General features: G+C 35.8%; 1 protein-coding gene across 1 annotated transcript in view; it reads right to left on the bottom strand.

The window, feature by feature from the left end:
* The window catches only part of Taf15 (TATA-box binding protein associated factor 15), a 32,461-nt gene extending 5,036 nt beyond the window's left edge, over positions 1–27,425 (bottom strand). Inside the window, exons 1-11 of the mRNA XM_027923807.2 lie at positions 27,320–27,425; positions 19,432–19,471; positions 17,440–17,491; positions 17,268–17,352; positions 17,082–17,184; positions 15,011–15,204; positions 13,766–13,886; positions 7,018–7,052; positions 6,378–6,410; positions 5,075–5,184; positions 3,219–3,348 (exon numbers count right to left, since the gene is read on the bottom strand). Coding sequence (XP_027779608.1) covers positions 3,219–3,348; positions 5,075–5,184; positions 6,378–6,410; positions 7,018–7,052; positions 13,766–13,886; positions 15,011–15,204; positions 17,082–17,184; positions 17,268–17,352; positions 17,440–17,491; positions 19,432–19,471; positions 27,320–27,326 — 910 coding nt within the window. The 5' untranslated portion in view covers positions 27,327–27,425. The remainder of the gene's footprint in view (positions 1–3,218; positions 3,349–5,074; positions 5,185–6,377; positions 6,411–7,017; positions 7,053–13,765; positions 13,887–15,010; positions 15,205–17,081; positions 17,185–17,267; positions 17,353–17,439; positions 17,492–19,431; positions 19,472–27,319) is intronic.
* Positions 27,426–27,626: the final 201 nt, after the last annotated feature.

The raw sequence follows: 27,626 nt of genomic DNA, 5'->3' as shown, positions 1-27,626 counted from the left end.
TTTTTTGGCTCCGCCCACGCGACCCAGCCAATCGGACTCAAGAGCAGGAGTGGGGGAGGTTGAGAGGCTTGTGGGAAGCCGGTGGTGGCAGTTGAGCTCTGAGGGTTTTTCCTGAGGAGCTGTGTGGTGTGGCGTGTGTGTTCTAAAAATAAAGTTCGTTTCTTTTGACAAATGGCTCCTGAATTGTGCCCAGCCAGACTGCGGCATTTGGTGGCCACTACCGTAGGGGGAACGAACCCGCGACCTCCGCGACCTTGGCGTTATCAGCATATTTGGCAGATGGACGTCACACACTTGCCAGAATTTGGAAAATTAAAATATTTGCATGTTACAGTTGATACTTCTTCTGGATTGTTGATGGGCTCCCTTCATGCCGGACAAAAAACTAAAGATATTATAGCTCATTGCTTACAAAATTTTGCCACTGTGGGCGTTCCAAAACAGTTAAAAACAGATAATGCCCCTGGTTATACTTCCACCTCTTTTAAACAATTTTGCTCATCATTTGGCATTACTCATATAACAGGAATCCCATACAATCCACAGGGACAAGGCATAGTTGAAAGAGCTCATCAAACTATTAAAATGTACTTATTAAAGCAAAAAGAAGGAATTGGGAAGGGGTATATATTCCCCAAAGATAAACTTAAAAACACTTTTTACTCTAAACTTTTTAAATTTGGATTCATCAGGGCTTAGTGCTGCGGAAAGGCATATGTGTCCAAAAAATGTACATAACCCCAAGGTACTTTGGAAGGATATTCTAACAGGACAATGGAAAGGTCCTGACCCAGTAATTGTCTGGAGTCGGAGGTCTGTATGTGTGTTTCCACAGGGAGAACAACAGCCGATTTGGATTCCAGAGAGATTAACTAAAGCAATTTCTATAGACCAAAAAGAAGATGATTTGGCTCAAATCCATAACAGCAGATATCCAAAACTCCAGTTTGGCTATCCTTACATCTGCGACAGAACCAGGATGCTTTTTTCAATATCTATTTTATTATTACCCTTTCCCACATCATGAAGTTCTATTTTGTTTTTTGAGCTCATACAGACCTAGGTTAATGTTTTGCTGATCAGTTCTATTTTTTGACTATAGAGTTTTTAAACATTGCAATGGAGATTTCACCTGTAAAAAGTTATAAGGCCTTTACTATTATGTGTTGTATGTATTATGTGTGCACACTTGTGTTTTATGTTGTATGTTTGTATGTACGTATGTCCATATATCATATATGATGAGCGCTCATGAAAAAATGGATCCAAATTTTTTTTATTCACGTGATTTAAATGATTTAATTTAAATTGGGTAAACAGCTGTTGAGGATTGTTTTAATATGTGAACAACAAAGGAGGTTAACAGATCTGTTTGTTTACTTTCACCTTTCCTTTTCATTATATTTAATAATTCTCTTCAAGATAATGTAAATTGTTCAGAAAATTGTTTTCTTTTAGTGCCTTCTGGAATGTTACATAATTTTTTTCTTTAGCCATTATTGCCAGAATTCCTATCTTCATCCCAGTGCCGGTGAAGACAAAGATAAAACCAATCTACAGCTTCTGCAATAGCCACCACTGAACTGCTTGCAGAACTTGCCTGGACCACGTATCACTTGTATGCATTGTGAACTCACTTGTATGCATTGTGAACTATCTGTTGGTGCAGCGACTTGTGGTAGTGTTGGGGTATTTTTGCTGATGGTGTCATCGGTGATACAATTTTTCCAAAAGGAGCCGTCAATTGGCTTGGTGTATCTTCCTACCTTCTGCTTGTCATGGTCGTTCAGCTAAAATTTGGGGGCCAACAGAGGTGAGGCAAAGAACCTCACCCCCCGCCCTCCGCTGGTACAGAGAACTATCCACAGGTGTGGCTGTATGCTGGACAGGTAGTCAACGACGGGTAAGATCCAACTGCAATGGTACCAACCTAAGACAGGAGGCTGACGCCTTGAGGTCAGCTCATCCGATGATGTTAGGACCATATGTACTACTGGACAACCTAAGGCAGGCACGGTCCCTAAGCCACATGCTTGTTGTTTAAACAGAGAGAGGGAGATGTTGAGAGCCACAGCCAAAGGGGCCCCAGCAAACTTCCAGCTGCCAGCTGATGATTGGCTCACAGCGGCCCCAGCAAACTTCTAGCTGCCAACTGATTGGCTCCTCTGCGGTGATGCTCATTGGGCTGTTTCCCCGCCCTTTCAGACCACGGAGTTGCTCATTGGGGGACTTTTTTTGGCTCCGCCCACACGACCCAGCCAATCGGCCTCAAGAGCAGGAGGAGTGGAGGAGGTTGAGAGGCTTGTGGGAAGCGGTGGTGGCAGTTGGGCTCTGAGGGTTTTTCCTGAGGAGCTGTGTGGTGTGGTGTGTGTTCTAAAAATAAAGTTCGTTTCTTTTGACAAGTGGCTCCTGAATTGTGTCCAGCCAGACTACGGCAGGGTACAGAAAAAGTATGAAACAAAATCATGGAATATCATGAAAAACTTTATGTTAAAAGACTGGAAAGAAAATTCATATTATCAGTACTATCTCTGTATGGAGATTATGGATATTTTACTCATTTTCTCTGCTTTTCTTCTCTTCAGTGGGGGAAAAGTCTTACTATTTCTTCAAAGTATGCATTAATTTCATATTGAAGAGAATCGACCTGAATTTTAAAAGACTATAGCATCAACCAGGCCAACTCTCTATACTTATACTAAGGGTTAGGATTAGGCTTCATGTGTAAGGCATGATAGTAGAAATAAAAACTACAGACAGAGATAAAGCTCATCTCAATCCTAAAGTTATATACACACTCTTGCTTCTTCCAGTATTGGGGATTGAACCCAGAGTTACTTTACCACTGAGGTACATCCCCATTTATTTTCACTTTTTATTTTGAGACAGGGTCTCACTAAGTTGCAAAAGCTGGCCTTGGACTTCCCATCTTCCTTATCTCGGCCTCCTAAGTTACTGGGTTTATGTGAGTGTACCACCATATTGGGCAGCCCTATTTACTTTGAGGCAGTCTCACTAAGTGCCCAGGCTGGCCTTGAACTCAAGATCCTCCTGTCTCAACCTTCCCAGTGGCTGGGATCACAGGCATGTACCAACTTAACATGGCTGGCCTAAATGCTTAATATCTCTAAAAAGAAGGAATATAACCACTTTCTCCCAGTACATATTTTGACTTTCAGACTAAAAAACATACGCATAACTATATGAATGAGGCATACCATCAAACCAGTCAATAGCTGCCTTAGCTGAAGGAGGATCATCAAATGACACCGTTGCCTCCCCTTTTGGTTTTCCTGTGTCTTTGTCTGTGTAAAGATTTATCATTGGCTTTCCAGTCTTCTTGTTTGTCTGAGGGAAAAATAAGCTGGTGTCAGCATTTCAAGAATAATTGATCAAGTACTATTTAGATATTTAAAGATTTAATTTTTAAAATGAATCTATACATCCATACTACAAAGTATATACATCTAATATAAAAATGAAGTTATATTTGGACAAGAAAACTATCCAAGTTACATTAAGTGAAAACCAAGTAATAATAATGTTATAAAGGCTGGGGATGTCACTTAGTAGTAAAGCGCTTGCTTACTGAGACCCTGGGCTCAACCCCCAACACCATACATACACACAATCTCTCTCTCTCTCTCTCTCACATACACACACACACAGTTACAGTATACTATTTATCTATGTATAATTTATTTAAACCCACAAAAATTAAATGTAGATAATGCTTCATTGCAAACAATACTCCTTGTAAAATATTTACAAGTCAGGAAGAATGTTTACTAAATAAATCAATAGGCTACCACCAAGGAATATAATGGGATTTGGCTGGAATGGGAGTAGAAGACAAGAAGTTTTACTTTGTCAAAACTGTGTGAACCTCTTAAATATTTCATGTGTAAATAATTTCTTAAAATATTGTAACTCCCCAAGGACAAAAGGAGTAATTCCAGAACTCCCCAAGGACAAAAGGAGTAATTCCAGACACCAAAACAAGCAAGGACAACTACAATTTGATTTCAAACAAATGCAAACTAATTTCAAGCAAGTGCTAATATTTATTTAACACTGCTCTAAAGGCTTTCTAGTTAAAGAGACGAAACTTGCATGAAAGAATAGACAAGACAATTAAATAAACAATAAATAATTACAAAGTAACATATTATATATTGGGATAATATGTAGTACAGACATTAAATACCAAAGAGTTGTTAATAACAACTTGAAGGGCTGAGGTTATGGATCAGTGGTAGAGTGTTTGCCTAGCACATGTGAGGTACTGAGTTCAAACCTCAGCACCAAATAAAAATGAAATAAAGATACTATGACCACCTACAACTAAAAAATAAATAACAACTTGAGTTTGCATATACTGGCATTTCAGAATCTATAAAAATGTTTTCACTGGGCTGGGGCTGTAGCTCAGTGGAAGAGTACTTGCCTCCTATGTGTGAGGCACTGGGTTCAATCCTTAGCACCACATAAAAATAAATAAAATAAAGGCATTCTGTTCACCTACATCTACCAAAAAAAAAAAAAAAAATGTCTTCACAATCCCCTGTGCTTCTCACTGAGAAAAAGTTAGGCAGAAACTATTTTTAGAGTTCTAGGATTAAAGCTAAAGCACAAGTGCCTGGTGCAGTGACGCATGCCTGTAAGCCCAGTGGTTCAGGAGGCTGAGGCAAGAAGATAGCAAATTCAAAGCCAGCCTCAGCAAAAGCAAGGTGGTAAGCAACTTAGTGAGACCTTGTCACTAAATAAAATACAAAACAGGGCTGGGGATGTGGCTCAGTGGCCAAGTGCCCCTGAGTTCAATCCCTGATACCCTCTCCCCCAAAAAAGCCCAACAGCCAGAGCACAGATAGGCTATATAAAGATAGACACAAGCAAGGAATAAAATCTTCATAACTTTATCAAAGGCCTATAGACATGAGTGAGCATGTCCAATAGAAGATTTTAAGAGATAAACCTTACTGAAGTATACAGGCTTACTATATAATTTATATATATTAACCAAGATATAATAGTTAGTATGACATTTTCAACATAAACCATACTTTTTACTCACCTTGATGATACCTATTTGCTTAAAGAACTCTCCCACTTGATCAGTAGACACACCCTCCCCAAGTCCTTGCACAAAGATTGTGTTGTTATCTGAATTATCAGATTCTGAATCTAGGGGGAAAAGATTATCATTAATTTTACATATTCCTTGGTGTTATTACATCCTGTTCAGTAATCAAGAACAATAATTTATTGTTTGATGTTCAACTGTTTCTATGACCAAAGTGAAAGGAACAATGTAAGAATCTTACATAAACATGCAACAATTATATGGTAGATCAATTCTTATAACCAAACTTCAAGTAAAGTCCATCATGACAACACTCTATGAGATACTTATAGACCAATTAAGGGAGATCCTAAAAAATCTCACTCCTTAGATTCAGATATAGGACTAAAGCTCATGAGTTATTTTGAAATTAACATTCCTTTCTCTGAAATACTTTTAATTCTTTATGACAAATCAATTCTTTTAAGGCTCACTAACACAAAATTCCCCCAAATCTGATATTTTGGACTTCCAAGACAAGCAGAATTGCTGGTTTCCCCTTCACTGCAATAAGCCTTGTACACATCAGAGGGTAAGAGGCACCTTGTACACACACCTTACCTTACACGCACACTTTTGGATTAGTACAACAAAGTAAGAAAGATGTACAAAAATTCAGTCCATCAAGGGATAATTCAGAAATTGCCATCCATATAGAATACTTTGGCATCTTAATAAAAACAAAAGTTCTGATTTCAATATATATTAAAAATTTTTGGATTAAGTAGATTTTTAACCTCTAAATCATAACTTTCAAAAGGTTCCATGAGTAAAATCTGTTGTCTTGAAATGCATTTAAAAATAAAAAGCCATTTAAAATTAGTGACCTCTCCTTATAATATGACAATTCTCTCATGTATGACCTCAGGTTTCTTAGGCCCAGTAAGAAATCCAACGTAGGATTTTTTAAAACAGTTTTTCTATCTTTAATTTCCCAACAATACCAATCCTTTATGAACTCTAATTTGCAACAATTAAATAATTAATGCTTATAGCAATAAAAATTCAAATATTTCCTCAAAGAAAAAAAGTAGAGCATAGGAAAGTACAAACATAGCAATTTCCCAGCAAACTTTCCCATCAATCCCCTGAATTTTTCTTTCTATCCTTTAAAAATAAAGCTTCCCAGTTCTGGCAACACTATCAAATTAAATCTTCTTTCTGTACTAATCCCTCCAAATATACACTTTTCCCTTCAAAAAGTGAAAACTAACATTTTCTTAACTGCAAAATCACAAACTACCATAAACCTTACCAGCATCTGGTCTCGGTCCATAATCCCTGTGACCTAAGGGAAAAGAAAAGAAAAGCTATTTAAGGCAACTCATTTGAAATAATAAAAAATAAAACATTAATAATAACCAAGTCATGAAAAGTCAATACTTTCAAAATCCTTCAAAGTCAACCATCACAGATTTATAAAGTAACTACATAAATTAGTTCTACTAAAAGTTTAAATCAAGATGAATGTCAACATTTCCTTAAACACCTGCCACTTTGGCATTATGCTAGTTTCACTTGTTAAAGCTTTGATTATGAAGGCTGATTGAAAAACCCTAATAATTTAAGAACACCATGTCAGCTACCTTTATTTAACAAACAAAAAAAAAAATTGTCAAAATCCGGTGAAGTTCTCATTCATTGGTCACCACAGACTCTCTCATGCAAATACACTGCATAGAAACCCATTGGACTTACTGAAATCAGCTTTGACTTTTTAATATTTACTTTGATATATATATGTGTATACATATATAATTTTTTTAAAAAAGCACACAACACACACCAGCCTCAACAAGAGTAAGAAAGGGCTTAGACTGCGTCTGCGGGACATTGGTGGCTTTTAGATTTATATAGCATTTCCACTGAAACATTTTGGGATACTCAGCACTTACCACCAAAATTTTTGAAGCCACCGCGGTCACCACCACTGCAGAGGAAAAATTGAAGAAATGATTTCTTCCTTAAGTCTCTAATGTGCTGAGCCCTGGGCTCAATCTACACTTAACTGTCACAAGTAGAGAGCCTAGGAAAACAGTAGCACTGCTAACTTTCCAGTAAATTCCATTACAGACTTCAAAATGTTTCTTCCATCTAAGTGTTTTTTCCCAAGGATGTATTTCCACAAGCTGACTTTTCAAGTTATACAACATATCTTATATACCCATATTTTTAAATCTTCCCAACCCCAAGCCAAAAGGTCACTATTCAAACCATAGCTTAAAGCTGGAAGGAGCGGGTATACTTTCCAAAGGTCTATTTTCTAAATGAGGAAGAATAATAATTAAAAAAAAAAAAAAAAATGAACATGAAGCAAGGTTAAGATTCTGGTAGAAGAGAGGTAAAAACTTGAGTACTAGATTCTGCTGTGATATTATCAAATTGTGGGTTTTATGAGATGAATAAAAAAAAGTGATATACAAATATACACAAAAGACTGAATGAAAATAGTCTTAAAATTTTAAATCATTCAGAAATCTGGTAAAATAAGGACTTAAAAAAGCATAACTTAAAATTACCCTCCTAATCCATATCCACTATAAGATCTTCACGTCCCAGCTATTGAGGTTCATGCTGACAAATGTTCTGTACCAAATCCATAACAAAACACTTCGGACAGAATGCATCATAGCCAAAAATTACAGCTGCCCATAGGACAACTTTTTTGGCAAATTTCCACTGCCAGATAAATCAGTGGTCCTTGTGCATGTAGCTTTATGTAAGAGATCTAAAACACTCTTCTCTAATCAAGAAACTCTTAAAAGCTTGCTTCTCTTGACTAAATGACATAATCCTTGAGATTCCTGTGCTGATACAGAAATAAACGCAAAGCATTCAAATGGTGATCTGATTTACTACTAGTAATAATCTTATTCTACTACAGCTCAAGAAGCTAAATCAATATAGTAATGTCTCACTGCTTAAAAAGCCTCTGCTTCAATGATTACCCTTACCTCTAGGAGGCTTTTCTGAACCATCCAGAGAAAAACCATTCTAAATAAGAACAATTTCTCCCTTTATAACAAAGATTTCCCCTTGCAAAAAAAAACTATGCATTTTAAGTTGCTTTTGATTTCTGATTCCCAGGAAGGCTTTTTAACCAAGAGAATAAGGCTATTTCAAGGCTATGTACATAATATTAAACTCAGGCCGTTCGTATACACTGTTCTGTACTGAGTCTCTGAAAACCACTGTTCAGTATGGTACCCAAGCCTTTTCTACACTTTCTTCTTTTCTTTTTAACAAGAATTGAATCCAGGACACTTAACCATTGAAACATCCCCAGCCCATTTTTGAGTTTTATTTTTGAGACAAGGTATCGCTAAGTTGCTGAGGCTGGTCTCAAACTTGCAATCCTCCTGCCTCAAGCTCCGAGTCACTGGGATTACAGGTGTTCACCACCATGCCCAGCTCCTTCTCTACATTCCTAAATGCCCCACATACATACACACACACACACACATACATATATATATATCAGTGTGTGTGTGTATGTGTATCATTGCTAACTCTTTAAGAAATGAAAACATAAAAAAAAAAGAAAAGACAAATGAAGGAAACCAAAAGAGTTTTTGAGATTAATGTTAAATACTAAGCCCACATTCTTCTTTCTGTCAGCAGGTTCAAGTCCTCAGGAAAATGGAGATTTTCAAAATGAAAAACTAGATATCATACGTTTACAACCAAGTGCTAGAAAAGGGACCTCTTAATTACTCTGGTGACATTTAAACAGTACCAACTTTAAACAGCTACAATGAAAGAGAAATATGCAATTTCATATTTAAATACCCTAGTTCCTATCATTTCCACTCTGACCAACAATATAAATTTGAACAATCTTAAAAAAGGACACGCCTGAGCAGTTCACAAAGGAAAACAAAATTAACCACATCTGAGTAAGTTTCTAATTCCCTATTCCTCCATATGATACTATTTTGTAGTCCTTACAGAGCATTTCCTTTGAAAATATAACAGCCTAAGATTTCAAAACAAAGACTATGAAAATGGTAATATCATAGCACATGGAAAAAGAACAAATCTTCAAAACAAGAGACCAACTTAAGTTGCCAAGGCTAGCCTTGAACTTGGCATCCTCCTGCCTCAGCCTCCTACATCTCTAGAATTATAGGCATATATATGCCTATTGTGCCAGCCAGAATCTGCATTTTAATAAGATCCCCAAGTAACTTAATAAATTCTATATTAATTAGTTCTATTACATAATATATATTCCCTCATAAGGAAATTTATTATATTAAGTAAAGTAAAAAAAACCTCAAGTGGTAGTCACTATTAAATACTAACAGAAAAGGCTGTCTCTTCCTCTGGAAATAGTCCGAATTTCCCCTTGAATGCATAGTCCTTGCTTTACCCTACAGGGATCTCTCTTTCCTAAATATGTCTATGCCTCTGGGGGAAAAAGAAAACAAGGTATGTCTGTGGTTAAGAATCTTTCTTTCAAACCTATAGTCAAATTACAAGTCCTTTTTCCACATACTACTAAGACCTCACAGCAAAGACATGAAAATACTTCAGCAATGAGTCAAGATGTTGCCACAACAAATTTAGTTTCAATCCAAAAAAAGCAGAAAATGTGTACACATAAAGAATTCTTAAAGTACATTTTAAGGTGAAGTAGTAAAGATATTTAACAGAGACATAAGCAAACTCGATTCTATTGCCTGAGTACCCCCTGAATAAGAAAAACTAGTTGCAATATCTTTGACTCATCTGGAAAAGGTTCTCCCAATTTCAAAACCAAAATGAGCACCTTACCCTAGGTAGTAGACTCAGAGTTCTTTCACTGTCATAGCATTACATAGTAAGAAAAGGCCATCAGATTCAATTTCATGTGCTTGTCAAGAAAGAAAAGGTTCTTTGACAATATCTAATCCAAACCTTCAATTAAAAAAACAAAAAACACCTTACATTTATCTATTCAAGACTAAAACTGCCCAAAAGTAAAAGGACAATGGACAATGCAGGAAATCTTTATTCCTAGAAAATTCAAAACCGAGAGAGAAAAGGCTTAGCTAAAAATTTTTTTAAATTAAAAAAATCTACGTTGTGCTTTAGTTTACATACTAGTAAATCCAGAATACCATTTTTTACATTGTAAGGAAATGACCAATATTAATTCCAAACGTAAATGAGTCACTAAATTTAAATATCACTCAAAAGTAGCTGTATTTATGTTTTATTTCCTACAATGCAATTTATGCATGGAAAAAAGGGCTTTCCAGATTCAGTATTCACCAACATTTTAGGAAGTCAAGAAGCTATCATTCTATAACTGCACAGTCCAAAACATTATCCAATCCAATATCCAGAATATTATCCTGCAACTGTTGAACACCTGATATGTAGCTATTCTAAATTGAGATGTTTTCTAAACATACAAAATATAAAATGGAATTTGAAGTTCTAGGATGAAAAAAAGAATATATACAATCTCATTAAGAATTTTTACACTTATTACATGAAATATTTCAAGTGTACTGAAGTAAAATCTATTATTAAAAGAATTTAACCTACTTCCAATGGGTTTTTCTTTCTTTCTTTCTTTCTTTCTTTTTTTTTTTTGCAGTGCTGGGGATTGAACCCAGAATCTAATACATGCTAGGCAAGCATTCTAACAGAGTTATACCTCTAGGCTTCTGTTGTTTTCTTTTTTAATATGGCTGTTAGAAAAATTTAAACTACATATATAGTTTATATTTGTGGCCCACATGGTATGTGTATTGGCCAGCACTATTCTACACTGTCACTACGACATATACACATTTTAGAAGGAGCCAAATATCATTCTTGTAAGAAGTAGAAGATACTTAAAATTTGGAAAATTTGGGGCTTGACTTATGAAAACCTGAAATAGTTACTTAACTTGATGACATACAATGAAAAACAATTATTTAAGAACTTCTTGCAATTTGCAAAGGAATAATCATAATGTTAAAATTTTAAAAACATAGGGAGAATTTACAGCCTTAGATTTTAGCCCACTAAGATGTCAATGCTTAATTATAGATGACAATAAAAAATTCAACTATTTTTGCTTTTTCAAAGATAAAGTTTAGGTTTTCTAGAATCCCTTAAATCTTCTCACATCTCTCTTCCATGTTTGGAAAGCTGATGACTTTCAGTCTGAGTTTTTTCTCCAGCCAAGTAATCATAGAATTTAAGTCTAAAAGTATCCCATCTTTTACCACATATTCAACCCTCACCCATACACTATCCCCTACTTCTTTAAATATAAATACAACCAATGCCAGTTAGTCTTAAAACGATAGTAATTTTCAATACACTATTAAGAAAGATGAAACACAAATGGGAGTGTTGATGAAGACTAATGAAAAATGACTGGGTATTTTTTGTACTTAAATGCAAACCCAAGAATAAGAAAGTCTTGAATTCAAAATGCTTTCCCCCAATAAATAAGCTAAAAAGCACATCTTAAACAAGATATGAATTTCTAATTTTAGTATTCTAAATGAAGTCTTATTGGAACACAACCCTGTTGATGCACTTATACATTATTTATGGCTGCTTTGATGCTCCAAGGGCAGAGCTCAGGAGCTGCAATAAAAACCATGTGGTGTACAAATTCTAAAACATTTACTATCTAGCCTTTCACATAATCTGCCAACCCAACAGAGTTTAATCATCATCCATAACGCTTTCTAAATAAGGCTTTTTTGAACATTTCATTTATTGGGGTTGGGGGGCAAGACTACAGACCCCTTCCTCTCCCAATCTTTACCCCCAAACCAGATCAGCATCATTTTGACCAAATATATATAATGGAATTCTGCACAAGATTTTGTATGAAGGGGTTTCTATGGGTAAATAAAAGGTTTGAAAATACTTGGTCCATGAACTGGTATCTGGGTCACAAATTATACTGAAATGTATTGCCAAGGAGGTTATATTGTTTAAAAATGTGACCCCTAGGTTGGTTCAGGTACTCCTTCATTCCTATCAGGAGACTCATTAAAGGTCCTTTCAACACTGTGTTTATGAGTACTTGTTCACAGATGAAAACATTTATAAATATGTTTAGATATTAAACACTTCTACCTGTTCCTTACCCTCTTCCTTCTAAAGAGTGGAATTCCACCATCACAGTCACACTGTCATAGTTTAACAGATAATCTATTAGGTTACAATTATAACTTCTTTTTTTTTTTAGTTGTTGATAGATCTTTATTTATTTATATGTGGTGCCAAGACCCAAACCTATTGCCTCACACATGCCAGGCAAGTGCGCTACTGCTGAGTCACAGCCCCAGCCCACAATTATAATTTCTTTATGAAGAAAATTAACCTATGATGTACTGTGAAATGTACAGCACTCCAAGGTAGTCAATTATCCAAAATACATCACCCTGGAAAATCAAATCTATCTGACGATTGTCTTGTTTTAGGATTCTGTTTTAGGTAGGACGGAGGCTATCGGGTAGAAAGTTAACATTATGTCACTTAACATTGTTCATTTATGCTGATGACAGACTGCTCTCTTTGCTAATGAAGAGGTATACAATGTATTTTTTTTTACCTTGTAAACTGACTACCAATCAAAAGACTTAATGTGAACTCTCACAAAATTTTTCAAATGTGTTTAGAACTTGTTTTTTTCTATAATATCAAAGCACTGTACTCTAAAAATAGAGAAATACAAGTCAATGAAACAAATTCCTGGCTCACTTGAAGAAATAGCAGTCCGAATATACTGGTTTTGTTTCTCAGGTTACCTCAGGGAACTGAAAGCCACTATAGAGCAAGAGAGTCAGTACTAATACACTACTAAGTAACAGGCACTGACAATTTCAATTTCCAATGAACATAAATGATCTTTAAGCCTGTATATTTTATAAACAAATTTGCAACCCTATTTTAAGTCTCACCTGAGAACAGAGGTGAACTACTTTTTCATTTGTTTTTAGGGTTAAAGTGCTAACCTTACAGATATATTTAAAAGTAATTTTGAAACCAGCTTTCTTAACATATGTTACAAGTAAACTCCAGAACCTGACGATACTAGTAATGGGGAAAAGAAAAGCAAAATTAAGAAGCCATTCCTTTTCCACAGCTTAGCATAAATAAAAAACACAATGGTATGTGATATTTCACTAATTATTTCAATATTTATTTAAGAAGGGGACAACATAATTACATTAAATCTCTTTCCTACTTGCCAATCCCACCTTTCTACACTGCCTTGTATTTTCCCTGTTCAAGGGAATTCAAGATTAAGGAATAGTCTCTCTGACATCTAAACTATAATTAACTTACCTTTTATTTTTTAGATATTAAATACTTCAATTCCCAGAGTCATCTTTTAAAGAAGTCTATATTCTAGATCTGGCAGAAAAAAACTAGGCCAGTGGTTTAACCACAACCTCAATAAATGACTTTCTCTACTGGTGTTTTAAACATACACCAGATAAAAAAGCTGCCAACATAGCCTATTCTAAAGTAATTTATGAGAGATCTTAAGACCAAAAACAAATTAATTTCTACTCTCTTCTCTATAACATAATCCCTTGAAATCTTTAAACTAAATTAGATACCAGAGTTAAACCAACAAACACCAAAAAAGAGAGAGAGAGAATGAAATATAGGCATCTGTATCTAAATACTTACCTTGATCCTGTCATAGGACCTCTTCCATCCTTGTCATATCCCCCACGCCCTCTACCTCCTCCCTGTGACCCGCCATATCCTCTATTATCTTCTCCATACCTACTCACATCACGACGGTCATCTACGAGAGAAAATATAACACATGTAAATTAATAACTACTGTCATTCCTGATAAAATTTTCATGTAACAATCTTAAACAGTTTTTCAAAACACACATTATTAATGTTCTTTGGAAAAGACACATATACACAGAACTGAAATGCAAATCATCATATAACCATCTGAAATTAAATGTGTTTGGGAATTGTACCTGGTTCAAATTCCATTCTGCTAGAAAATCAGACAGCAAAATGTTAATGTGGAATGGCTTGAGTTAAAATACCACCTTAGGTACAGAATTCTAATAACTTAGATAAACAGCACACTCTTAATCTTGGAAATTACTACTTTTTACCTCAAAAATATTTAAATGTACATCAAGCATAAACAAGACTCTCAATTATTCAACAGGGTTGGGAGGTACAGCACCTGCTTACCATGTACAAGACCCTGAGTTCAATTCTCAACAGTGGAAGGAAAATCATCAAATGTTCACTGCTTACTATGGATAAAGCCATGACTAGGCACATAAGGTACAGAAATTAATTAAGATGGACATTTGCCCTTTAGTCATTCATTTTCATGATGTGGAAAGAATCCTAAATATCAGTGGTATATACAGAAAGCTATGGAACAAGAGCAAATAATGACTGGTCCTTCTTACATGAGGTTAGAGAGGGTTAATATAGAATAATTTCTCCAAATCAAGTATAACGCCTTCACCAAAAGAACTGTCAGCAAAAACACTGTCAATGATCAGAGTTCACTGAGATAAGAAAGAAAACTTATATAATCAGCCATCAAAAAGTCACATGAGGGCTGGGGATGTGGCTCAAGCAGTAGCGCGCTCGCCTGGCATGTGTGCGGCCTGGGTTCGATCCTCAGCACCACATACAAACAAAGATGTTGTGTCCGCCAAAAACTAAAAAATAAATATTAAAATTCATTCTCTCTCTCTCTCTCTCTTTAAAAAAAAAAAAAAAAAAGTCACATGAGACCACTGGGGAGTCTCCAACTAGTTTTAAGGAAGAGAAATCTAATCCAAATTTTTAGAATCAAGTAAAATTCTGCACAGATCCTTTAATCTAAACTCAAATATACAAATAATTCTTAGGGAAAAAGAAAAGAAGGTCAATATATCTTACCTTGTGTGTGGTGGCTATAGTTTTCCCTTTGGGAATGATATGACTGCTGGTTTTGATTATAGGAATCATGTTGCTGATCATAATTTGACTGCTCGTTATATGAGCCTTGCTGTTGATCATAGCCTGACTGCTGGTTATATGAATCTTGTTGACCATAGTCTGACTGGTCATACGAAGGCGCTCTTCCACCTTGGCTAAACAGAAATCAATGATTTGAGAAATTTTATAGAAGAATTATACTTACTACTGCAAGTCGACTGAGACTGACATAAAAGGTCTAGTCAGCTAGAACTCATCTATCTACTACAATTTTCTCATGGATATTATTTGACTCTTTTATCTACAAAGGCACCTTATCACAAACAGAATGCCCTTCAAAAAAGACAATTTTACTATCACTGAAGAGGTACCACCAAAAACAAAACAAACAAAAAACAGTTGCCACATTACAGGAAAAACCACATGTACCTTTGAAAACTGTAGTAAAATAAAATAACTATGGTTTTTATTTCTCTTTAAATTTAAAAAAGGATGCTACAAAGTATGGTAATATGTCTGACTCTTTTAACAAACATGTCACAGGTGATGAGTTCTTTTATAATAGTGACACTGAAAGACAATACCATCTTAATAAAACAGTAAAACAACATTCATATTTTAAGTCTGATGAGTTAGAGGAACTTGCTTTGTGATGTCATATTTTTGTCTGAAAAGACTACCACTGGGGCTGGGGTTGTGGCTTAGCGTAGAGCACTTGCCCTGCATGTGTGAGGCACTGGGTTCGATCCTCAGCACCACATAAAAATAAGTAAATTTAAAAAGAAAAAAAACTACCAGTTTCATATTTTTGGCAATTCAAAAGGAAAACTCAAGCTGAGTGCAGTAGAAAGTACCTGTAGTCCTAGCTATTCGAGAAGCTGAATCAGGATTGCTTGAGCCTAGGAGTTTAAGGGTCAACACAATGGGACCCTACATCAAAAAGGAAAAATCCTAAGGACAGTCTGAGCAATATGACTATTAATTACCTGCTCTCACCATGGGAATGTTAAAAGCCAACACTTAATTGGATTTGAACTTCGGTAGAAAGAAAAAAAAGAGAACAAAAAAGGTCTCATACAGTCACATGTTATTCTGCATCAGAAGATCAGAATAATCTAATAAAGGCCGTTATATTCCTCAACTCCCTACCCAAAGCACAACTAAACTGTGATCCAAGTCCTAGCCCTTTACTTTAAAATGGTTGTCAAACCAAACCTAACATTTCTCTTCAATCTGCATTTATGTCATACTTTTAAACATTTGCCCTTCATAAAAGGATTCTCCTTAATACTTATTCCCTAAATTTGCACTTTTTTACTTTTGAAAGCACTCTCATATCTCATATCTGTAAGACTGACAATTTGACACACAATTCTTTCCCTAAAGCTTTAATTGAATTTCACTTAGAATAATTTCCTTCACTGAAGACAAAAAAAAAAATACAAAAAAAAAACCTGGCTGGAGACCTCAGTTTCTGCCTCATTTTTTAGCTGTGTAACTTAACAAGCTGAATCATCTTAAAACTTTTCTGTGCCTCTACAAAATGAGAATAACTACTAACACCATCCCAGAGTGGTATCTGAGGATCAATTACATTAGGGAATGAAAAACCACTACAGAAAACATAACAATCAATAAAAGTTGCTATTAATAAAAATAAGCACAAGCCCTTCAAAGCTAAAATTTTGAAAACTTTATAAAACCTACAATTCATTGGCTAATTTCACCTATGTATGTTAACAAAACAAATTCTAGATTATCTGATACAGTTATAAAGTTTTAGCACTTTTTCTAATTAATATTTTTGTCCCTGAAAAGCTGGACATTCAAATGGCTCAAAAATAAAATTGAGGCGGTAGCGGTAGAGAACTTGCCCAGCATGTGAGAAGTCCTGGATTTGATTCAGAAAGAAACTAACAAATAATTAAATAAAGTAGAAATAAAAAAGCACTGAGAAACCTAAAGCTAGGATTTTGGTAATGAAAGCTGTTTATTTCCACTGCCCAAAACAATCTCATTACTGTTTTCTTACCCTCCTGATGATTCCGTGTTTTGTTGTCCTTGGTTATTATATGATTGCTGGCCATATGAGCTGGGCTTTTGATTCTCATAACCACCGTAGGACTGTGAATAACCTAAAGATTAGACAGGCATACTACTTAGTAAAGGTTCCGATTTATGAATCTCTAAAAGAGCAAATTTAACAAGCCAGTCCAACCTGATTGGCTCTGTCCATAACTGGAGTAACCACCATAGTTCTGTCCATATGAAGAATCAGTCGTTTGTCCATAGCCAGAATAGCTCTGAAATTTAGGTAAATTTACTCAAGTTTCATTGCCTACTTAAGACAAAAAAAAAACATAAAGAAGACAATTTACTTTTCAACCTACTTGTGGTGCTTGTCCATAGCCTTGGTTGCCTTGATTTCCATAGGAAGAGTAACTGTAAAAGAAAAATGTAATACTTAAAAAGAAATTTGCTTAAAGAAATTTAAAAATTTAAATGAAAAGCCCTGCCTTATTTTCAACTCTACTCAAATACAAGCTTCTTTTCTGAGAATTGTCAATTGCCTGTCTCAGATTCTAAAGTGAAAAGTGATGACCAATGACTCAAGACATAACTTAAGTCATTCCCAGACCTCTTCAATGTCAAATACCAAAAGGTTTGCTTTGATAATTTACCACCAAAAAAAACCCCCAAATACAAAAAACAAAACTTCACCAGAGCTATAGAAAATTCCAAGAGAATTATGCTTTGGGATAAATAATAAAATAAAAATAAAAAGATAGGTTACTGACAAGTCTCATTCTATAGGCAAGTTTTTATTTAATCTCAGTTTAAGCAGAGGTCCAAATTTTTCCAATATTTAAATCATATACAGAAATTTATATCTACACAATGGTCTTAAAAATAACACTTAAGAGGGCTAGGGTTGTGGCTCAGCGGTATAGTGCTTGCCTAGCACATGTGAGGCACTGGGTTTGATCCTCAGCACCACATAAATAAAGATATGGTGTCCGTCTACAACTAAAAATTAAATGAATAAATACATAAATAACACTTAAGAATGTGTTATTTCTAAAAACAGCATGGTAATATATCCATAATAAATATCTAAAGCAGGAAATATTAATCAATTTAGTTACATTCTGACAGATTTCTTCCTACCATCTGCCTTACATAAAACATCTTTAGGGATGGGTTGTAGCTCAGAGGTTGAGTGCTTGTCCAGCGCGAGTGAGTCACTGGGTTTGATCCTCAGCACCACATAAAAATAAACAAAATAAAGGTACAATGTCCATCTACAACTAAAAAATGATTAAGGGAAAAAAAAAAAAAAAAAACTTTAGCTTCCTAGAAAGGGCCTACGCAGTACTAAAAGTCCAGTTTAAATGCCTCAGTAATTAGAGGCATCTTCCAGAGTACTATCACAAAATGAAATTATACTGTATCCCCAGTATCACAGCAGAATCTGACAAGTAGTTCAATATTTGTTGACTGACTGAATGAATGAATGTACCTTCCCAGAGTTGAATTTTCTTTAATTTTGTAGAATGTGAACTCTAGCAAGTAAGAAACAAATTTTCTGTATATATCATGACTAATATCCAAAGAAAAATAAAACATTTGAAAAATGTTTTATAAAAATACTATTATTTTAAAGCTATTACATGCTAAGAGAATTCCTTTAACTTTAAAAAATACATTTCACTGAATAAACACTTGTCAGTTGCCTACTAAGAGATAAATACTATCTTATGAAAATAAAAAATTTGAATCAGTTTTGCTTTTAGGAAGCTTAAAATCTGATGACAGAAGATATCTGACATGCTATTCTGAATATCTCACATTGGGCTGAAAACTGTTTATAGTATAAGCTGAAGGTTACACTCTGGTAAACAAAAGTAGAATATACACATTCACATAAACTTTGTTTTTATTGTGGACTTGGAAGGACTCTAAAAATGTTAAACATTTCTATTATAGTGCTTCAGGAAAATCTGCTTTATAAAGACATTAGCACACTATATACTGTCAAAAAATGGAAAGCTTTTTCTAAGAACCTATTAATAGTTCAACTACTTAAATCCCCTTCATAATTATTTCTTCTAAGAAATTTTCTAAAGAAAACAATCTTTACAATATCCAGGAGATTTGTTTTAATCTCCAGGAGAAATCTATATTTATTGTTACAAACAGCCATTGAAAAATGGAATGTTTCCCAGATATTTACATAGGGCAACTCTCTTTCCCATAATAAGCTAATATTTAATTCTCTTTAGACATCCAAATACCAAGTCTCAAAAGAAAAGCTTAACAAAATTCATCTTATTTTTCTCAGTTGTAGCCTTTCATGATATTAAAGTGTATGTATACTTTACCTTTGCTGTTCACCCCCAGATTGACCGTAACTTCCAGAATCTAAAATACATAAAAACAATTTTAAATCTCACTTGAAATTGTTTTCAACCCTTAGACTGACGTTAGCCCATATGGATGAAACACGGTAAGAAAATGTCAAAATTTACTGCAGAAACAAAAACTACAAATTAAATACCGTACAAGAAGAAATCTATACAAACAGTGTTTGTTTTTTAACATAACTACATCTTTGAAAACAACTGCTCTACAAATGTGTGCTGATGGTCACAAGAACCAAATGAACAAAACGTGAAACAAACAATTAAAACGCATTCTTTAAAAAAGCCAGGCTGGTGGTGCCTATCTATAATCCCAATGCCTATAATCCCAGCAACTCAGGAGGCTAAACCAGGAAGATCCCAAATCAAGGCCAACCTAGGCAATTTAGCAAGATCCTTTAAAAGGGCCAGGGATCACCCTGCCCAAGTCACCATGGAGCAGGGGATGAGGGTTACCACAATGGAACTGAACACTCAAACATTTCCAAGTGTCTGCTGTGGGGTAGGCCTGGGCCAAAGTCCAGGAAAGGCACTGACAAAAGAACCCTAATCCCGGTGCTGGGACTTTGCGGTATAGAGCAGTTTTCAAATTGCAGGTTTCAACTCACCAAAGGTCATGGGGTCTATGTAGTGTGTTGCAACCAGCAATTCCTAAAAACAAAATTTGAGTCTATACGAGGTTAAAAATAATAATAATAAAATAAGGGGACCTGGGATGTATTAGGTGGCAAAGTACCCCTGGGTACAATCCTCAGTAACAAAACAAAACAAACACCCAAAGCTCAAGCCATATTTTATATTTATATATGAAAAGACACCTGCTAAAACTAATCATGTTCCCCCCCAAAAGGGGAAAGGTATGCCAGGGTTACATTTACTAACATATCCTTACCACCCCAACATATACACCATTCTCTATATTGGACTGCTGTGATTGTCGGCACCAATAAAAGAGTTTCCAAATATTCGCTAAAAATTGCTCAGTTAATTTAACTCCAATTTTACCATGCTTTCAAGGACTCAGCCAACTAGTATACTAAACAATACCTACTTCTAGCCTCAATTATAGCAATAAAAATTACCAAGGACAGCATGAATTAACATGCCCAAAAAAAAGAGAAAAAGTTGAACTTTAAGTTTTCTTTTCTTTCTTTTTTTTTTTTTTTTGGGGGGGGGGGGTACCAGGGATTGAACTCAGAGTACCTGACCACTGAACCACATCCCCAGCCCTATTTTATATTTTTATTTAGAGTCAGGGTCTCACTGAGTGTTTAGCATCTCGCTTTTTTGCTGAGGCTGGCTTTTGAATATGCGATCCTCCTGTCTCAGCCTCCTGAGCTGCTGGAATTACAGGCATGTGCCTACCGCGCCCAGCTGCTTTTCTCAATATTTCAAAGTGTCTAACACATCAAAAATTATTGAAGAGCTGAGGCCCAGTGGCTCATGCCTATAATCCCAGTGACTTGGGAGGCTGAGGCAGAAGGATTACAAGTTCAAAGCCAGCCTCAGCAACTAAGAAAGGCCCTAAGTAACTTAGCAAGACCCTGTTGCAAATAAAAAATAAAAAGGGCTAGGGATGTGGCTCAGTGGCTAAGTGCCCCTAAATTCAATATCCAGTACCAAAAAAAAAAAAAACCTTTTAGCTTCTAATCAAGTCAAATGTATGGGTTCGTTTATTTATAATGAATAGGATCAAATTTTTATGAGACTCTTGTAACTGCAAAATTACTGTCTCAAACTGCTGACCATTAAGCCCAACTTCACTCAATCTTAAACAAAAAATATTGTTCAATAGTTATGAAACTCACCCAAAATTAAATTCATCCAATTTATACATATAAAGCTACTATATGAAAACATTGACACTGGCTGTACATATGGGTGACAATAAATTTGACACTTGTCTGCAATAAAGATCTCCAATCTGACTTAAGATTTTTTAAGATCCTTAATTTTAATAGTAAATATAATCTTAACACAAACTATTTTATGAATATGAAGGGCTTAAAACTAAAAAAAAAAAAAAAAAAAAAAACCCACTGTATATTACTGCTATGCCCATAATAACTACTGACTAAAAGTTAGTAATGACCAAAGAAAAACAGGAAAAAAAATATAAAATCTACTGAACCATGAAGAGATTAGAAGCATCTATCCAATGACAAAGGAAATTAGGATTATGGAGGGAAAAACTGAGCAAAACTTAAAAGACACTTGGAGAGGCATGAAGCTTCAGGTTAAACTGTAACCCAAGACATAGATACAGATTCTCCCAGAGACAGAAAGGAGTACAAGATCCCAATGTATTTCCTTTTGGTTCAGGCAAAACTACAGAAGTACATAGCACCTATACCATCATGTGACCCTACCTCAAATCTAGTAAGTATTAAGGTCCTTAACCTTTATCCAGTCCCTTCAACCCTCTGAAATACTGACATCTTTAGCTGGCTGATTTTGTATATGGGCTCATGAATTATTTAGATATGCTTTTAAAATTTCCAGTGTATAGGGTTTTCTCTTTTTTTTTCCCCTAAATATTTTATTAAAACCCAAAACGGTACTTTATCATTTTTGGTATAATAGAACTTACTGGGTTCTCCCCCTGCACCCACACATGTCCCTTATGTGCTTAAAAAGAATTATAAAGTTTCTAAATTTGGGGTGAATTCTATATCTACAAAATCATGTTTGCTGTCTCTTTGGGCTCAGTCCTGTCACAGCAACATGATTAGTCACCAAGAAGGTCAGAATGGTCATTAATATGGGAACCATGATGGTTTCTCCCTCCGAAAAATGAAAACTGAGGTCAGCCAGCACACCAAATACACGTTTCTTATGTGGCAAAAGAAAATGAAGGGACAGGATATGGGGATCTGGCACTGTGATGCCTGGGCCTATACCACTACTTCTTCCCTCACAGTTAATTCTATCAGAAGACTGAAATAAATAATATCAGAATCTACCATTTAAGACAATCTCCAGCCTATAATAAATGGGTCAATTTATATGGCAAGAAAGAAAAAAATTGTTTAGTAGTTGTACCACTTAAGATTTTATTAATGTTTGGTCGTATTCTTATTGCTTGCCTTACCTTCAAGTTTTAAATCTTCCTGACTATAAACTTGTCAATTTCTCATACCATAGACATGTCACTTTTTTTTTCTTTTGAGGGTCTATAGTTAGGCATGTGATACTACATATATATCTTCCATGAATTTTCTTTCAACGTCACACGAAGACACCTTTAGGGTAGTGTTTGCCTGGTCTTTTTCCATCTTACTTTCAACATTTGTTTTGTTTTTGTTGTGTATCATTTCTGAACAGCATATCGCTAAGCCATTTTTTCTCATGTGAACCTTTGTCTATTAACTAGTGTTTTATATTTTTCTGTTAGATTTTTATTTATTCCTCCCCTTTTAACTTAGAGCTTTTACATAACATAGTTTTTCTTTTCCTTTTAACTCCTTTCCTATTTTCTTTACTCCTTTTTCCTACTGCTTTAGAAGTTATATTTGTGTTATATTACCATTTTTTTTCATGAGTATACTCATTTAAATAACATTTTCCTGAAAAAGTTCAAAATTATCTTCAACCTCCATTGAAATACAGACCTTTATACCCTAATACCAATCACAACTTCTACCTATTATTTTGTTTTCATTTCACTTTTAATCATCTTAATGTTCAATGTTATGTATGTCAGTATTTCTTATTTACCATGCTTTTTTCTTCAACATTGATTTTTACACTCCATTCTGACCTTCTAGATTTTATATATATTTTTGTTGTTGTTTTGCAGTGCTGGGGATCAAACACAGGGTCTCACACAACCAAGTGTTCTACCACTGAACTACATCCCCAACCCTGGATTTCACATTATTAGTTCTTTCAATAGAGGACTCAAAGTGGTATTTGTAATCTGAGGTACATATCTGTATGAAAAAGTTTTGGTTTTTTTTTTTTTTTTTTGGGGGGGGGGTTGTGCTGGGGATTGAACGCAAGGACATTTTATCACTAAGCTATATACATCTCAGCCCTTATTTTTTGAGACAGGGTCCAGCTAAGTTGCTTAGGGCCTCACTAAATTGCTGAGGCTGGCCTTGAACTTGCAATCCTCCTGCCTCAGTTTCCTGGGTTACTAGGATTACAGACATTCATGACCACATATAAGATAGTTTAAGTAGAAAATTCAAGGTCAAAGGCTATTTTCCCTCTGAACACTGAGGATTAGTTCATTATTTTCTATCCCCTTAAAATTTTAAGAAAACTATTATCAATCTTACAACTGTTCCCTATTTTCTCTGGTAGGTTTGTTATTTGCAATTCATAATTTACACTCTCACATTAACTTATATAGACATCAACGTATTTTTGTCTCATATTTAAGACTAGTGCTCAATTCAAAATGTTCATCTACTTTGGAAAAGTCTCATCTTTTAAACTACTGATTCTTCCACTTTTTTATTATCAATCTCATTATTAGATATAACAGAACTTCCCAACCTTTTTCCCATGTTTCTTATCTTCCATTTTCACCTTTTTATCCAAGCTGAATTCTGGAAGATTAGATCTACCATCCACATTTACTATTTGGAAGACAGATCACATCAATCATATTTGTAATTATTTCTTTGCCTAGGTCTTATATTAAACTTATCCACTTTTTTCAACTCCAGAAATAAATGGCTCTTTTTCAAATTTATGTAGCCTTTTACTCTTTTAGGTTTTTAATAACCTTAAACATATAATAGTTTCACATTATCATGAGTTCTGTCACATAATTCTCATTTTGGAAAATTTTTCCCTCATGTTCTACAATTTTTTTTTAAACTGTGAACTGGTTTTTTTTTGTTTTTTTTTTTTTTTTTGACACTTTTTTTGGATTCCTTGTGATCTAAGCTGTGAAATTTCCTTCAGAAAAGTTTTACTCATTTGTTTTTTACCAGAAACACCACTTATTTTATCAGCAAAGAAGTAATTTTTAAGTTAATTTGTCTTAAGGTTTCCTGAAACCTAAATGAATACTCAGATTGTGTGAAGAGCAGGCCTTATGTTACAAATTGTCAAGCAACGCGTTTTACTCAGTGTGCAAGCTTCCTTTTTATCTCTTATGCTAGCAGGAAGCATTTTTCTAGTTCATTCTTTACTGAAGATATTGTCCTTCAAATATATAATCTGTAAGCATAGGATTTATTTAAGGGTTTCCGTTCTCACTACCTGATGAAACATTCTCAAGGTTTCATCTCCTGTCCTTCCATAGTTACTTGGACAATAAAACCCAATGAGATTTCAATGACATCCACATCCTCCTCTCCAGGATAACTACCAAGTTAGTTCTATGCTTATCAAGGTGGTAGCTTCATTTTTGGCAACAGGGTTTGCCCCTTCTTTTCCTAACTTTTTGCCTTTTTTGGATTGGAGTTGTAGATTTTCAAGATATTCACCATATTGCCAGAATAAGAGGAACCCTGACTTATTTTTTTTAAATGCATAATTGATATTATACTTGTGATTTAGCTCAAAACTCACCTTTGTATTTGAATGTCAGATTATGACAATTTTCATTTATTACTTAACTGCTTATATTTTACTAGGTTTATGCCAGGCTTAGTGGCCCATGCCTATAATCCCAGCAACTCAGAAGGCTGAGGCAGAATGATTTCAAGTTCAAAACCAGCCTCAGCAACTTAGTGAGGCACTTAACAATTCAGTAAGACCCCTGTCTCTAAATAAAATATATGTAAAAGGGCTGAGAATATGGCTCAGTGGTTAAAGTACCTCTGGGTTCAACAATAAAAAATAAAAAGTTAAAAAAAAAAATTTCACTAGGTTATAAGTCTATCCTGTCAGGTATCTGGAGTGACTGAGTCAATTTTATAGATTAAATTTACAAGTGCAGTCTGGAATGTTTATGGACATAAAATTAATGTTATTAGTTGCTTACGGGAGTTTAATATTAAGTTTGTTAATTTGAACACCCATCAAAGAACAAGTCAAAAGCACTATTTTATACAGAGACAAAAGTATTTTATACATATTACAAAATGTAGAATAGTATAACAAGGCTAAATAAAGCTTAAAGATTCTAGCTTTAACTGAATGTTAAATTAGAAAAGAACGCATATTAAGTAATGCTTTGAACAATTAAAAGGCCAATCTCAGCATTTAAAAAATTACTAAGTGACAAACACATGGAGTTTTGGTAATCTGAAGACCGGCATTAATCAGCTCCTACACTAATATGATACATAGAAAAGCCAGAGTTTTACAATGCAAACCCCTGAATTTTAATTTTCCATTAAAACTATCCAGTCTCATAAAAATAAACCATTTTTACATCAATAATATTAAAAATAAAAACAGACAAAAATGTTAATGAACACTATTCATTTAAACTTGATCAACTTATCCATAAGAGCAAAATTTTAATATTTTCAAACATTGATAAGCTACACAACTCCTGAGGAAATACTTGTATGCACTGCACTCGAGCTTTACCAGACTACATGACAAATTATTTATCTGGTAAAAGATGCACAAATGTCTACTCTGAAATAAAAAATCATTCCTCTTGGAATAATTAAACGAATTGAAGGCAAGGGGTAAATTTAATGAAACTATTGCCTCTTCCAGCAGGTGGGTAGATTCTATTTAAAAAAATCAATATTCTGGCTCCTTAACATCAACATTGATCTAAGGAAAGTACATCAGTCTCCTGTCCACTCTTTCTTACTAATTTGCACATCTTTCCATTCTTCTGCAAGACTGGATTCCAGATTGGGGCAGCTGTTCTCTAAATTCTAACAGGTTGGCTCATAATCAAAATATAACAGGCTGCCCCAACCATATGGCTTCAGGAAATGTTTTCACACAAAGTGATATCTAATTCTCACGATGTCATGTATCAAGTGGATACCTGGGTCTCTGTGGCCTGTGATGTAGTCCAACAGCAGAGGGCCATCTGTGATCTGCTCGAACTGCTAAGTCAAGAGGACCTCCAGGTTCAGACTTTTCATTCTGGTCTAACAAGATCTCAACTGGATGTCCGAAAGTAACTAAAGCCTCTTTTTCTCTTCCACAAAACAGACAGCTACTGTCAAGCCTAACTACTTGGTGGAAGAAACTGCCTTTCCTTTGCTCTCTAGTTACGCACAGGAGCTTATCAATAATAGACAAGGCTCATCCTCAAGCTCTTTCAGAACAAACAACTGGAGGGGGAAGAACGACAGTGAAAAGGAAACTGAATTATATGCAAACACCCCCAGCTTGAATGCGGGTGGTTACTGTACAGGGAATGACATTAGGTACGACTTCGTGTAAGGCAATGTACTTTGAAAGGGCTCCCAGAGCGTGAAGGCCCCCACCTGATGAATGGGTAGTCAGGAAGGCCCAGCTCCACTTCGCGGATGGGGAAATTGAGGAACGAGGTGGCGAGATGACTGGCCCGAGGCCTCGCTGAAAGATCTGAGGCGGAGCGGAGAACCAGAAGCACCGGTTCTCAGGCTGATGCTCGGATCTCGGATCCCCCCCACCCCGCCCCTACGGTGGCGTAGACGGCCTCCGCCCCCGACTCATACACACCCTCCCCGGGGAGTCGAAAGTCTCCTCAGGTTCCAAGGACAAGGCGAAAAGACCGGCCCCCGAAGCGCTCCCGCCGAGATTTGGAGCCTGGGAGCGTTGGGAGCGTGCGTGCCTCCAGTCCAACATGGCGGCGCCGCGTCCGCTCCCCCACCCGAACCTCCCTCAGGCCAGAGGCTTTCCCACGGGGCCCTCCGGTAGGCGGGAAGACAGCCCAACCCCGCCAGGTCCCTTCTTGCCGCTGCCGCTGTTCGCTGAAGCAGTCACCTACCCGACATGACTAACGGCCGCGGCGCGGAGCCCCCAGAGCCCGCCGAGAACAAGGATTACAAGAGCCAGGCGGCGCGGCGGCCGGAGCTGTTCCGAGCGCGGCGCGGCGGGCTGAGGCCGACTGCGGGGCCCCGGCAGCCAATCAGCGGACAGTGGACGATACCACCGCGCCACGACAAGAGGGGTGTTTCTGCAGTAGGGCTCCCTCCGAAATCTGAGGACTTCACTGTCCCTCTTTGTTCTCCCCTCCAAGAGCCATACCATTATTGAGAGGGAACAGAGAGGGGAATGTACCAATACCCTTGGCA

This window comes from Marmota flaviventris, chromosome 17, assembly GCF_047511675.1.
Source record: "Marmota flaviventris isolate mMarFla1 chromosome 17, mMarFla1.hap1, whole genome shotgun sequence".
Classification (NCBI taxonomy): Eukaryota; Metazoa; Chordata; class Mammalia; order Rodentia; family Sciuridae; genus Marmota; species Marmota flaviventris.
Note: the sequence above shows the minus strand (reverse complement) of the source record. Positions and strands in the feature narration are given on the sequence as shown.